At 42.8% G+C, this 15,510-nt stretch overlaps 1 protein-coding gene across 2 annotated transcripts in view; it reads left to right on the plus strand.

Annotated features, from left to right (window-relative positions):
- The window catches only part of DNAJB6 (DnaJ heat shock protein family (Hsp40) member B6), a 451,460-nt gene extending 437,651 nt beyond the window's left edge, over positions 1-13,809 (plus strand). For both annotated transcript variants that reach the window (XM_078663269.1, XM_078663268.1), the window contains exon 10: positions 11,689-13,809. In XM_078663269.1, coding sequence (XP_078519395.1) covers positions 11,689-11,771 — 83 coding nt within the window. In that variant the 3' untranslated portion in view covers positions 11,772-13,809. The remainder of the gene's footprint in view (positions 1-11,688) is intronic.
- Positions 13,810-15,510: the final 1,701 nt, after the last annotated feature.

Consider the following 15,510-nt stretch of genomic DNA (forward strand, 5'->3'; position numbering starts at 1 on the left):
CAGAAATTTGCCATGTCACAAAAACCTAAATGATCTTCTTTTAGTCACTTCTTGAGATTTTTGCCTTCCCATTTACTAAAATAGACAATGGAAATGGAAATGGAAATGGATTTGTTAAGCGCGGTTGCTGCCCACGGGCGTCCAAGCGCTGATCCAATTATTTCCTATGAGAATGTTTAAACATATTTTTATCTTATGCCCTGCAGTTACCATTTTTCTGTTTTTGTGGCTTCTGTTCAATAGTTTTCTACTCTTTTTTTATTAAAAGGGGGTTTGGTCGTCTAAGTACTTTATCTCTTAACTATGTTGTGTCTTTAAGTATTATCACCTCAAATACCCCTTTAATGAGTAGTGTTTTTACTTGGTTTGGTTACCAAACAGAGATTCTCTCAAGGGAAGGATTCATTTTCCATGTGTAGCCTACTTGTCCGAATTGTGTGAGAGCTTAGTTACACTACCCAGCTGATAGTTTCTCTAACCCAGTGGCTGTACATGCCAAGGGAGAAGTTACCATGAAGTAGCAACCTGGTGGATTTTCTATCATAAATGTATGCGCTAGAAATGTACTCCCAAGGTAGTGGTGCTTAATTGGTAACCTGATATCATGGTTTCCAACAATGCTAGACAGTTTTGCACAGAATGTCACAGTCACTATACGTACCTTTTACAAGAAAATCTACCACCATTTCTTTGACAGCCCTTCACAGATGTTACTCCACCATACATGTTGACGGCCCCCGCCACTTTACATGAAACCGCTGATCCGCTATAATTATTGGCAGAATTTCTTTAGAATCTTGACCAAGCCAATGCTTGAGCAGGGGCAGTTCCCTTCAACACATTTCTATATTCTGTGGGGCATATTTGCAATGTCCCTGCGGCACTTTTACGCCCCGAGCGTCACTTTTGTGATGCTCTGGAGGCACAGTGTGCTGGCCCATATTTACACGGCCACAAAAAGTCACCCTGTGTGGCTTTTCATGGCCTAGTAAATATGGAGCAGTGGTGTAACAGAACTTGAGGGGGGCCCCCTGCAAAGTACATGGAGAGGCCCCCTCCAGACTCACTCAGGAGCTCTCAGGTAAGGGTACTGTGCTGAGGGCCCCCTCACACTGCAGGGGCTGAGGAGGCCTTTGTTATGCCACTGATATGGAGTTAGGCAATGCCTTACTCTACATGGAAGGGGGGTTCAATAGGTGTTGCTGTGGGTGTTCCCTTGCAACACCCATGGGTTTTTACACTGCCCCAGTGTGGCGGGGTCAAAGTAAGGGACCATAGACTAGGTCTAGGTAAATAAGCTTTTATTTTCTTAAAGGTTTTATTATTCCTAGTGGTGAGTCTGTCCCGAGTATACACCGAAGGATCCATCGTTAGGGGTGTCCTCAGGGAGTTGTCTCTTTGGTTTCACTCTTCTCCCTCCGTGGTCTTGGTACCGCTCCCCGGTTTCCTCACCGCAGGATATATGTGGAGGGAAAGACACAGAGCTGCCGGTCACAGTTCCGTTTCTTATCCGAATGTCTGGGGGGACCAGGGAGTGGGGGGATCACTGCTGAATAAGTGTATCATACAACACGTTTCCATACAGTGGGTGTGTGGTACGTATTGGTGAGGAAAGGGTGGATGAGGAGGGGGAAAAGGGGGGTTTGGAATGAGTATGTACAACGGGGAGGTAGGCGCAAGATAGCAGGCTGAGTTACTCTAGCAGGACGAGTCTCCCCGCCTCCCAACCCAGCCCGACACTCTCTGCCGTACCTGCTGAAGCCACGCTCCTCCTGGAACATGGCTCGGCAAATCGCGGGATCGTTGGCCTCCAGGCTCTGTAACTCCCTCGGTCAGTATTCCTCTCTTCTCCCGGTCCCTTGTCTCTCGCTCCTCGCCTCCAAACGCCGTTCGATCTCCTCTCCACGCCAGAAACTCCTCTCCGGTGACGTCACACGCCGTCTTCGGAACTTCCTCTGTTTTAACCAATCCTACCGCGTGGTCTTCAGCTGGGGTGTATCCTCTCCATACTCATACGCCCAGTTAAAGGAGCCTTCACCCAATTCTTCCTCCTGCGTTGACCAAAGCGGATGTCTGTCACTGCTCCACTCGTTCTGAGGGGGATGAAGAGAAGGAGACATGGTAGAGTCAACAACCCACCATTCCTTGTTAGGGGAATCCTCGTCTATCAGCCGAGACTCTTGGTCACACCCAGATTTACAACATAGCGTAAATCTGGGCCAAAACTAACGCCTTCCCAAAACAGGTGAAACTAGGAGAAATGTTTAAATTTCTACTTGTTTTTTCCTCTTTACACGTATGCTGCATTCTGCAGCACACATAGAATGAGTAACACGCTTCTTTTAATTGTTTTTGTGCAGGAAGGTGTCCCTTCCTCCACAAAAACAATCATGCCAACAACACAGACACCCTTGCACCATGGTGCACGGGTGCCTGCTTTGGCGCTCAGCTGCAGTTTGTGCGCTGGCAGAAAGGGCAGGAATGCGCCATATCTACAAGATACGGCGCTTTTCTTTTAAATTGGGACAGCGCGGCTAGAAGGCTTGCGGCGCTGCTCTACGCCAAAATATTATCAATATGCCAAGTCTGGTGAATGTGCCGCCTGGGAGCGGATGTAAATCCGCTTTTTTTTTTAGCAGGTTTTCTGACTCAACTCTTCTCTAAATGGCGCTCCAGAAATTGCAATTGTCCACATAGGAAATTCACTAGTAAAGATACACGTCAACAAATTTGAAGAGAGCGGCCCCCAGGAGGGAAAACCAAATGGTTAAAATAAAAGAAAATGTATATCTTTGAACTGTACGAAGTTAATAAGTAGGTACACACAGTGCGTGCAGCGCGCAGGAAGAATGGACGCCACCGCCTTATTCACAGGCCCCTTTTCCAGGAAACTGCATTATTTAAAAACAATACGACACAGGGAGTCAGCTTTGTGGTCCCGAAGTGCCGCAAACCAAACAGGGCCTCCAGAAATTGAAATTCCACATCTTAGTTATTTGCATACGGCATCTAATTTCAAATGCGATAGAACCGGTTTGCATTTGAATTGGATTAATATGCATATAGATTGGTTTCCCAAAAATCCTGTGCTGTTCACACGCTATAAGAACCGAACGGGGGCACCCTAGAGACATAGGCATTGTTTCCTGCACAATGATATATTCAGTTGTTTTGAGGAGCGCAATAGAAATTGACTCGAAGAAATATATGTATATAACTTATTCACAGACCGGCCTGCCCCCAAATGTCATGTTTGATCTGAAAATCTGTTTTAAAATAAGGATTTCCATAAATTCGCAAAACACTGCGGTTTTATTACTATTTTTGACACAGGAACATGTGATTGGATTATCATATAGAACATAAAATGACCTGAATGTATGAAGTGACATTGAAATATGAAACAATCTGATAATAAATCTCTAGGCAACAGACAGAAAATTCAAAAAGAGGAAGGGCTGAGTGGATTGGACGTGCCTCTTCTTAAATAGCGCAAGTGATCATTGGGAAGAACTGCATGGAGCTGACATGCAGGGTTTTTAGCTGCCACACTCCATTGTAGGACTTTTGCATAAAATGTACTGCCTTTTTACCCTGCCTCCTTCGATAGAGTTAAAAAATACAGTGCCTATTTTATAGTTGCTTGCCAATAGAATCGTCTCTGATTGTTGAAGCAAGGGGAACAGTTGTCTGTTGAAGTATTCTCCACTGATGGAGCCAGCCGCGGCCCATGCAAGTAAGAGCGATGGGTCCCGGTTGGGGCGGGGTATTTTGACAGACGATGAAGAGGGACCATTTATTATTTATTTAATTTTCCCTCATCATCGTCCGTCGGATGAACCCCCCCAAAACCCCCCCCAACCCCTCTCCCAGCGTGCTCCATCGCTCTTACCTGCACAGGCTGCGGCTGGATGGGACATTATCTCATGAGGTTATCGCTGCTTTAGTATCTATCTTGCAAAGATATTTTTCCCAAATGGAATGTACAATCCATTAGTGAAGCATTTCCCACATCCTCTAAGAAGCGTAAGTAAGTAATACTTTATTGTACAGTTAATAAAAACCATTACAAAAAAGAAGTGGAGGATATTCCTGAATTGCCCAGCTATAAATCTTGACCGCAGGGTTCGCTGGTTAAAGAAAATCCTCCAATTATTGGAGGTAGCTCCGATGTATGATTCTGTAGTGTGGGAAATCCTTTACCAAAACTACCTCCGCCCGTCAACCCATATGGTGGAGATGTTTATGCCAGAATGTTCTTCATGGCTGAGAATTCTCCAATGGGATATTGCTTTCTTTATCCACAAATCAGAAGACATTCCTTTATCACCCAACTCTAAAGGATGCCAGTGGTTCTTTTCCGGACAATGCTAAAAACACAGTGCTTCATTTAGAGTTTCTGGTAACAGAAAATCCTCCAGTTTTTGAAGGAACCACTGAATCCAGTGGATTACACCTGGCAGAATTGCCTCACCTAATAGATATACTATGGTGGAGGTAATTCTTACAGTAATTTCCCTACTAAACTAGACAAATCCACCAACATTTGGGACTTCATTCAGATGTGGCAGTGGTAATTCTTCCCACCGACAATCCTCCAGCGGAAATTGCACTGATGGAGAAATGATGCTCGCAGTGCTATTCAGAAGATTTAAAATTACCACCTTTCCATAATTAGCCTCTTTTTTTATTCAGGCTGGCTCTCCACTATTCAATGGTTTTAGAATTCGAGACTGGGTCGGGGGTTCTTGGCTGTTTTTCATATTTTAAATATTTTCTGTGACTATTGTGTCAGACTGTATTTTTGTCATATTTTTGGTTCAGTACCAGAGCTTTTTAATTTTTTTACTTAGGTTTCAGTAATATTTCTACAGTTCCCATATTTTATCTACGTTTGAGAGTAAATGTTCTATATGTAATGCAATTATATTTCTTTTGATAAAGAGGTTATCAAGGAAAACATGTCCCCTTGACCATGCTGGTGAGCCGGTAGTGGTCATATGGAAATAAAAGATGACAGAAATAAGAGGGACTGTGAAGGCAATTTTAACATGAATTTTAACAGTTTACAATGGCAGTAATTTATACTGGAGTTTAAGATAAAATGTCTTAGACTTGATTGTGTGGCTCATTCGAGCAACACTTGACATAGACCTGGAAATTGAAATAGCAGTCTGCCTCCGCCTAATGCTATATTATTAAGCTAGCACACTCTGTTAGAACTCCACTGATTCTCTTGGGGCCCGCACCTTCTTCAAAACCACGGAAATCATCTACAAAGCCATCACAAACAGCACGCCTTTGCATCTGGTTGCAAGCTCCACACCTCCAGTGGCTCTTGGCACACCTGAAGCCAGGACACCATCCGACTGGAGATTAAGAAGTGGCAAAAAACACAAAGCACTACGCAAACAAATGATGGATGGACTGCTGAATGAATCATACATTCACCCCCAGTCCAGAGGTCTGGGTTAAACCATGCCACTCCAGGTTAGACCCAGCCATATGCAAATCAATCTTGACCCTGCTCCTCATGGGAACAGTGCAGCCTGAACTGCCAAGCCAGGTCCTCCCTAGACCGGAAACAAGCATCCTGGGACCGGTTTCGGGGTATTACCCCTCATGAGCCAGGCTAGCTTGAATCCAGTGGCACAATGAACAAGGGAACCACGTCATGGCATACCCATCCCACTTAGGGCGAAAAGTGCTATCCAAACAAATGATGGACGGAATGCTGAATTAATCATACATTCACCCCCAGTCAAGAGATCTGGGTTAAATCCATCCAAGCAACAGGTTTTCTTCATTTATGCACTAAGGATCTTGAAGAGCATTACACAATGAATTAACCGTCTACCTCCATTCTCAGAACCCTGCGTCCACTAGGTTTACTGGTTTGACTGTATTTTGGCCTTTGGCTCTGTATGGCGCCCAAGTGCCTTTTGCCTACATTTGCACTGTACAAATACGACTTACATACAAAGACATATATGACTAATTAAATCTTTTACCAGTTAGCAAGCGCATAACTTAATATAGCCTTATAGCCCTCCGTAACGGGCTATACTGGCTATTAAAGGCCCGCTCCAGCGTTAAAGGCCCGAGTCGTAGGCGAAGGCCTTTAACAAGGTAGCAGGACTTTAATAGCCGGTATAGCCCAGCTACGAAGGGCTATAAGGCTATTAGAACATTCTGCCACTAGAGGGCAGAATGTTCTAACAAATTAAACAAAGGCCTCTTGGAGTCTGAGGGGATTTAAATCCCCTAGGGCTCCGAGAGGCCTTTGTTTAAACAACATTGGAACATTGGAATGTTGCGTTGCTTTTTTTCATATCATCTCCGCCTAAACAGCATAAGAATCTGAGACAGGCACTCATTTCTCTATAGGCCACTGCCACCGAAATCGGTGCCACTCTATATCAGGGCTTGCCTGACTTTCACCTCATTACTTATAGTCCCATAACAAGTACCATCTTTGCTTTCATTCCCTCTTTCCCCAACCTTCTTCTTTGTGAGAAGTTGGCCTGGTATATGATGTCCACTATTCTAGTGGGTACCTTGCACCAGTCCAAACCACCCTTATTGATGGTAGGTTGTTAAGTCAACCTTATAGAAAGCTATCCTAGTGGTAGCTGTGGAGAGCACCCTTCAGGCTAAGACTTAGAGGCGAGTTAAGCTAGTTGTTTTACCAATTATAATCTCTTGAATGATCAAATGATAGCACACCACACAAGGTATATATCAAAGATATATGTATTTATTCTAAAAATAACCCCTCTGGACTCTTTATGAGGTCAGAGGTAAAAGTACAATACAAGGAACTTAATTAGCATACGATAAGTTGCACAGTATAAGTTATGCCCTAGGGGCCTCAAAAACCATATACTAAAATAGTGGTATAAGAACCACATGAGAGTTAGAAAGCAGGCCTAGGGACTGTAGAACCGCTGGGGCTACCTAGAATCACTAAAGGTTAGGATGCAGGAGGCCCACGGGGGATGCGTGCACTGTCTAAACACAGCCACGGATAACCATTGACTTTCTATGGAAAACAAACAAGTTACAATTTTAAAGATTAAGGGCACTTCTAGGTGAACTACAATGGAACCCTTTTAGACTAGGACACTTCGAGAGTCAAGACCCATGGGAGCACCAGAGTACTCGTGTTACCTCACCCAGGGAAGCCGGGTGCATAGGTGTATTTTGGTGTTGGGTTTCGTCGTCGATTCCAATGGAGAGCTGCGAAGAAGTGCTGCAGGCGACCAGAGGAAAAGTGTCCATGTGGATCCAAGGGTGGATCGGAGATGTGAAGAACCTGAAAGCAGAAGGGACAGAGTCTGGGTCAATAGCCAGTGACCAGGATGGCGACAGGAAGATGCAAGCCGATGTTGGGTGCTTTCTGGTGAAAGAGGTGAAGCTTGTCTCTTCAGCCACGGGGACCAGGAGGCGTTGATGATGACCAGGAGCTGGATTCGAGCTGTCCCACAAAGGATCTAGTTGACTGCAGTGTCACAATCCAGATTGGACCCAATACGTTTTGGCAACAGCAACCCACACAAAATGTCGAGATTGGCTTTGGTGCAGACCAGCAAGGTTTGAGGGACTCCATCTTTGGAGAGGGGTGAGAGCACGTCTGGAGCATCCAGGAAAGCTCAAGAAATCAAAGATGGCCCTTTGTGGGGGCTCGCTAGCCAACAGACTAGGAACCGCAAAGGGGCCTCAAGCGGAAATGCACAAAATGGACCCACGGGACACTCGTGGATTGTAGGCCTCTGAGCTTCGGTGCAAAAGGTGCTCGGGGCAGGGCCTTCAAATACCCCAATGCACAACTTCAGGATACCTCGGGAAGCAGGTGCAGTTGCAAAGATGCAGGATGTCCAGGAGTTCTGGTCCCACGTCTCTCGTGTCCGCTACAGGTCTAAGCTTTGCTGGGAGCGTAGGTCAGCATCCGAGATGTCTGGAAGTCCATGTCCCATGTTGCAGATTCTTCAAGATCTGGCAGGAGCCTTGAAAATGCAGACTGGCATAGATGCTGTTGGTGCCTGTTTGGACAGGGTGGTCACTCCTTGACCACAAGGGAGATTTCTTCTATCTTCCAGTCAAAATGGAATGTCGAAGGTCCAGGAATTATGTATCAGAGTTTCGTCCAGGGTAATCTAAAGTCTCAGGGACTGGGCTCCTATTCTTATAGTAAGTTTAGGGGTTGGACTAACTCTAGGGTCCCACCTATGGGAGGACCTGGGGAGGGGGTGGTTACAACCCTTTCCCTTTGTCCAGTTTCGCGCCAGAGCTGGGGCTGAGTGCCCCAGCAACCGTTTTGAACTGGGAAATGCATGGAGCACCTTGTGTGCCCCAAGCAGTATCTGAAAAGCATTCACTGAATGCAACCCACCCTGCCCCAATACACTAAAGCCTGTCTGGGGAGGTGCTGATGTTCCTGGCTGACAGGAAACCTATTGTCCAGGCCTCCCCTGCTGGAGTTTCGTCCAGCAGCAGGAGGGCAGACTCGTGTCTGTGGCAGCAGCATCCATTTTGTGATGCTGCGGCTCTGTTTAACTTTAACCGGGTTTACCAGTGACTACATGTCTTCTCCCTCTAGAAGGGTGGAATGCTACCCCTGCCGCCAGAACTGGTGGGGGTGGGTAGTATTCCAAAGTGTTTGACACCTTACACTACATGTTTTGATAAAGCCAAACCAAAGTTAGCATTAACCGCGAGGATTATAATGCACTTAAGAGTATATGGTATAGCTATATCATAGAACAGCTATAAGGAGATGGTTCTGAAACCTGCAGAGGGGCTCAGCTCATGCTAGGGCACACTCTCACACAAAACCAAGCACTCTGCCTCCAGGATTGTCGAGGCCTGCCATAGGAGTGACTTATAGGTTAATATGTGTCTATATATATAGATAGATATAGGTATACTATATCTAAGTAAGGGGTGATAACACCACCTTACCCAGGCTGCAATTGCAAACCTGTGGTGTCAGTTTGGAAGGCTAGCCAGGGGTGGCACAATACCTGCTGCAGCCCCTGGTAGGCATAGGGTGCACCTATGCCCTGGGTACCTAAGGTACCATATACAGGGACTCACAAGGGTGACCCAGTAACCAATCTGGTATATACCTAAAGTACATGGTATCAATTTAGAGAGAGAACAGCCAGGCTGTGGGCCTGATTAGCAGGGCCACACCCATAATAAAGTCGAAAAACCAGTGAAACACCGCAAAAAGTGGGGATAACCATAGGAAGCAGACCCTACTCTCCTACATTCTTATCCAGACCTTCATTTACATTCTTTTCTCCAAATCCGTTTACAACTTGGAATGATAGATGTTGTCTTGCTCACACTGCAAACCATGTATTAGAAAACAATACTTTGTGTGTCCAGGTTTCACTACTGGGGGGAAAAACGGATACACTAAATAGCAATACTCCTTTGTGGGACAATTCTTCCAATTGTCTATGTAGAGATGGCAACTAATGAAATATAGTCTGGATTATTTCATATTTTTATGCACTTCTCTGGGTTTTCAATATTTGACCATGAACAAACTAATTGGGTTAATAAATTAATAATTGCAAAATGTGTTTACTTTTATTAACACAATCACATTCACCACAAGATGGGCAGGACGTCAAACATAATCCACAATGAAGTTTGTTTCTTATTTTCCTATCTTTTCATTCCTTCAAATTCAACACATTTAAAGTTCTTTGTCCTTACAGATGATACAACCTTGTGGAATTATATATAGCTAGACCTGTTTTGGGATTTTGTGCTTGGCTTTTGGGCGGTATGTTCATCATGTTAGGGTAATTAAGCAGACTTAATAATATTTCATCCATGTAAACAATGCATAGGATCCATGTGATGGCGTTAGTCCACGACTCGTCTTTTGCCTTTGAAGTTCACAGCTTCATATGGATTGCATATAATTGTTAAGATGCATAAAAAGAGTTGCCTCCTGAACACTCCATTGTTCGTTGAGAGGCCCCAACAACATCATAGATAGGCAGAGGCAGTTACCAGGAGTCTCTGATGGCCTTGTGAAAGGTCTGCATTTATGGATAGAAATCTTGAATTCTAGGTTCCATGCCCTTTTCGCCAGAGGTTCCCTCTCTAACCCTTGATTGTCCTTATGGCCTCCCTAATGTGTCTATAAAGAAATCGAAGATGGTGATGAGGGAATACAATGGGGATCCAGGTAAGTTATAAACTGTCCGCCCTCCCTCCCTTCCAGGCTTCTGATCCCACCACCCCCTATTTCTACGTAGACATGAAGCACCTTCCTCCTCTTGTGGTGATAAAGCAGGAACATCAGCATCCTCTCCCAACAGCAAAGTTGATCTGTGAGTTGTTGCCAGGAATCCTTGTTGTAAAGTCCTGCAGCATTACCCATCTCGTGGTAAACACAAATACTCTAACCTACTGGAACTGGGGGAGATTTGCTTTCCATGAACCTACAGCACATATCACTCTGCACTAGGGGTGGCAACATCTACTTTATTTTCTTGTGATGTGACATCACACTAGTAGAAAATGACATTACATCCATTTGATCCATTTCACAGGCCCATATATAAAATTACTCTAATCCCTTGTGGCCAATAAGGCTGTTTTTATCTTTAGGCACGTAGGTTAAGAATAATGAAATACAAAGGGCCGCAGGTTGGAGGCTATCCGGCTGACATCAATGCTTTAATTTCCAACCCTTTTATTTCATTGTAAGCGGTCATAATTGATAGTCGGGATTACGATGTTGGTTTCCGAAAAGCTTTCCATGATGGGCTTTCTGACATGGAAAGCCTGTCGGAAAGTGCCCCTAGCAATGCCCCCTTCTTCCTACAGACTCCGGTTTGGGGCAGAGGAAGTACCTATGGTGCTCCCTGTTAATCCCTGCACCGTGTGGCAGGCACCTTGAGGTGCCTGCTATGCGGTGCAGGGATTAACAGATTCTCCCATTTCTCTATGGGAGCTTGTGCCACGGCCGGTTTACGGCCGCTGCACAAGCTCCCAAAGAGAAATGGGAGTATGCTACCACACCATGTGAGGTCGCATTGTAATACTGCGGTTGGGACCGCTAACTGGAAGTTGTTCGGTCCTGAATCCACGATGATGTCCCTGGCTGACATCATAATCAGGGCCCATATGCTCACCTGCATTAAGAGAGGCTCTGCGTTCATGTCTAGAAAGTCTTATGTTTCCAAAGGGGCATTCAACTTCACTCAACTACATTACTTTAGTAGAATATAACAAAACCTGCTGTTGAATTAGAAATGTTATTAGTGCACATATACATAGTATTTATTTTGTCAGGTGGTTGAAGATTAAAATGTCTTTTCTATGGACCTTTTCTCCTTTTGCTTGTTTCTAAAAATATTCTTCATCTGGGGACAATTACACTTCAATTATATTTAATTCGCCAGTTGCTTGTAAAAGACCTTGCTCTCACTGCTGATGAGTTTTTCGACAAGAGTTAAAATACAGATTGCACTATTCCCAGCCTACATTTAGTCGTGTAATTACTTAGCTATGTCACCCTCATTGTTTCCTTTTAATTCTGCACAAATCTACTTGGTATTTTTTAAGGCAAAGAAACATTTACAGATTTTGTGGCATGTGACTGTTATACTGTAGTACACCAGTTTTGTGAACAGTGTTTTGTGAAACATGTTTTCCTAGGGTACAAAGATGGCGGTAAGCGGAAGAAGCCAAAGTACAGGGAGGAGCAGAAGAAGAAGAAGTCTTCCAAACCGAATCACTAAAATAAAAGTATCCCCTACAAAGGCTGTCAACAGAATTGCACCATATTACCTGAACATAACACTTGAGCACAGTTTTGCTTTGTGTATGTACATTTTTTCAGGACAACTCACACTTTTTAGAGAGGACGATGCTGGCTCTTGTTATACCTTACATTAAGCTTGCATTATTACTTATTTGTACAGTAGGGTGAGTAGTTTCAGTGGTCAGGTTACAATCCCCAGAATTGCAACTGAACCTGAGCCAAGTGGACATACCTCTTGTTTGGGTTTGACAAGGCAGTGTGGTTGTTAACGTTTTGCCTTCTTTGATGCAAAAACCTTGTGTTTTTTGTGTTTTTTCGCTGGTTTGCAGGGGGCCTGACTGGATCTGCTGGGATGTAGAATGCATTTCAGTATGGCCAGTGAGTGCTAAAATACTTGTGGTAAATATTCAGAAATGTAGAATTCGATTTTGGAGGCCACTGAAGTACATTATGTAAACCAAACTTCGAAGCTATTTTGCTCATACGACCTTCGCTTCTAAGAATGACAGACACAGTGCTCAACCTGCAAATCCACATATTTCTAACGCAGGAAGAGTACATTTATTTCTATTTAATTTCATTAATGTATTGTATTTTCAAGTAAGTACTTGACTGCCCTTTGAAAGCTCCTGTAAGATTTAGATTAATCAATACTGGTTAATTTTTCATTGTTGTTTAGTTATTTTCATATATAAAGTGACGCCATGCATCCTCGTGTTATATGATTTTTCAGCCATACAGTTCTGTACGGACAAATGATCAAATTCCAGGCGTAAATTACGACTCTTTAAACATTTTTAAAAATCTTTTATAAAATGTTACATTTTTGCCAGAATTTTACAAATCTTATTGATTGCGTGCTTAATTTGGATATGTTGATTTGGAAACCAAAATGGTGCTGATGATCAATTGCTCCAAATTATAGTTATTTTTATCTGCAAAAATTAAATAGTGTTTCTCTGCAGTCGGGCATGTTTGCTCTATTGATTTCTCCCATTCTTATCAAGTTCCCTCCCTATGCATGATTTAAACTTTTCTCTAACCCATTCATTCTTACTCCACACCACGCAAAACTGTTTCTGTGCCTCCATTTGTGTCCTGCATGGTTCCTTGGAGGCAGGGTCTTCCATAATGCTTCTAATTTGATTTTCCTCTTTAACGTTTGATTTAGCCTCTTCTCAATCAATGTTTACTCATTTTTCAATATGATGTGAAGATTTTGTTTTGAAGTGTCAGATTGAAGTCAGGTCTCCAGAACTTTTTGCAACACGTATTTCCCCAAAAGTTTGATTGAATTTCTTTGGTAATTTCAACACGGCGGAATGCAGCGTTGTTTTAGCTAGAACTGGATTAGGTGAAACATTTGCTGCTAATTTGATTAATCCAGCAATGATCTATTGAATCCTGATGTTGAATAATATTGCTTTTTCAAAAACAATTCAGTAAATTTTCTTTTGTTTTTTTCCCCATCATATCCCTTCAGTGTTTAGGGCCGTGTAATTCATTGAACATTAAGACAATTAATTAGAGTTGATCCAATTATTAATTAAAAACAATCTATTTAATATTTCAAACACTGTGTACATTGAATGTGATTTTCGGAGTATCCATATTGAATTGGTAGAATGGAATTCACAAGCAGTTTCATGGTCTAATTATAAAGGGTATCAACAGGAGACCTTAGATTTATCTAACTCAGTGCTTTCAAAAGATTAATTAATTGCATGTGTCCGGAATAGTTGGTGGAAAAGGGAATGTTATTACGTCCTAAAAATGTTCTAGGTCATTGAAACTCAAGTGAAAATTGATGCCACATGAGGCATTGTGAAAACTGTGAAAAACACCACTCTGTTGATGGAAATCCCTTTTAATTTTTGCGTAGTGGTCACGTATGAAATGTGTCCAACAATAAGCTTTTTTCACTCCATCAGAAAAGTCGGAGCACGTGCATTATGGATAAATGTACACATGGATTAGGTCAATAATGAATAAAAGATATGGTGAATGCAAACTCATATGAAGTGGTCCTGGTGATTTTTTCTTTTCAATGAGAAAAGATGCTGCATACTTTTAAATGTATACCTGCCTTTTACTGTGTTATGTTTAGCTTTTGGGGAGGAATAAAATGCATACTATCCTTTCCTAGTAACACTTGATTTCTTTTATTAGAAGTAAATGCTTCTTTTTTTGTTTTTTCAAGAAGAAATGATGGAAAAGTGACGATTTAGTTCAAGTAACATAGCATACAATGAAGATTTTAAATGAGTCCGCACATTAAGAACAAATCATTTGTTTGTTAATCTGCCATTGTAGGAAAACATGTCGGAGATAAAACCAAACGAAAGTATTTTTCTAAAGGGGTTGCTGAAACACAGGTGTACCTTGCATGCTTTTCTTCTTTTTTAGACATAAAAGGGCTTAATTAAGAGTAGCCTGGTAAATCATTTAGGGTTCATAACAGGCGTTGCTACCCGCTTTTCAATTACGAGATCCACTGTAACCTGCACCTTTCGGTACTTTACTCAGCGACTTTACCTGTTGAAAGTAGGTGGAATATCAGGATGAAATACTAAACTAAGCGAGCAATTATTATGGAATTGGGATCTTAATTGTCAAGTTTCCCAGTAATTTTCATTTCTAGGAGAACCGTCTGGGCCCACTTGTAAAGTTCTACTAATATCCCCTTGGAGTTACTGGTACCAATATTATTGGTAAATAGGAAGAGGCCATTGCCATTCAAGTGTGCGGGCATCTAGTATTGAGGCTTAAAGAGTTATCAGCCTGAATATTTATTGATATGATATCCTTCCCTATTTTATGGACCTAGGCAAGAAGTGCAACATGATTTTCGGTGTCCCTCAACCACACAACACACACACATCCTCAGGCCAAGCTTTAAGATTCAGCAGCAGTGTGAGCAAACCTTCATAATTGTGTCACCTTGCCACCATGGCCACCTTTAATCACTGCAAATTGTCAACTTGAGCTGGGATTTTTACAAGTCATCAGCACTGCCAGATTTCACCTTTGAATCCACACCAGGTGGTCTTCATCTCTCATTCTTCATCCCTCTCTTCACATCATTTCTCAATCAGAAGCAGATGCAAATCATCCTATGCATGCTTCACCTAGCATAGCCATGTTGTAGAGATCGCAAGACCGTAAGAATTTTATTTAGCCATATACTGTGGTCTCTTCTCATACTTTACTCAATAGTCTGGTCTAAATGCAGGTTGTCCATGAGCAAGGGTTGTGTAGTATTTCTACGACTATATCACCCAGTCTCATGACAGAAGCCCCCCAAACAAAAGAAATATCTCCCATAACATATGAATTTGTGGTTTCTTAGGAAATTAGAATTAAATTGGTCAACCAAACAATCTGCCTGAGCACCTTTGCCTGATTGACTGTACGTCATCTACTTTGCGGTTAATAAAATGATTGTCAGTAATAGAGTTATTAATTTGGTAGAGGGTGCCTTTACCAAACCAATAAACCGATTCTGGTTAGGTCAAAACAGTTATGAGTGTATCTCTTTCCAAACTCTGATAGCCCTGACGCAAGTAATAGGCAGTCCCTAGAGAAGTTTGCTACGTCATTATAGAGCTCCCAGTGAAACTGTTGATTTTTTGCATCGAAAGCCCCATGCTGGAAACACTCAGATTTTGTAGTGGCTGAGGTCGCTTTGGGGGTTGGGTAGAATTACTGCTTTGGCA

The sequence above is a fragment of the Lissotriton helveticus genome, chromosome 10, assembly GCF_964261635.1.
Source record: "Lissotriton helveticus chromosome 10, aLisHel1.1, whole genome shotgun sequence".
NCBI lineage: Eukaryota > Metazoa > Chordata > Amphibia > Caudata > Salamandridae > Lissotriton > Lissotriton helveticus.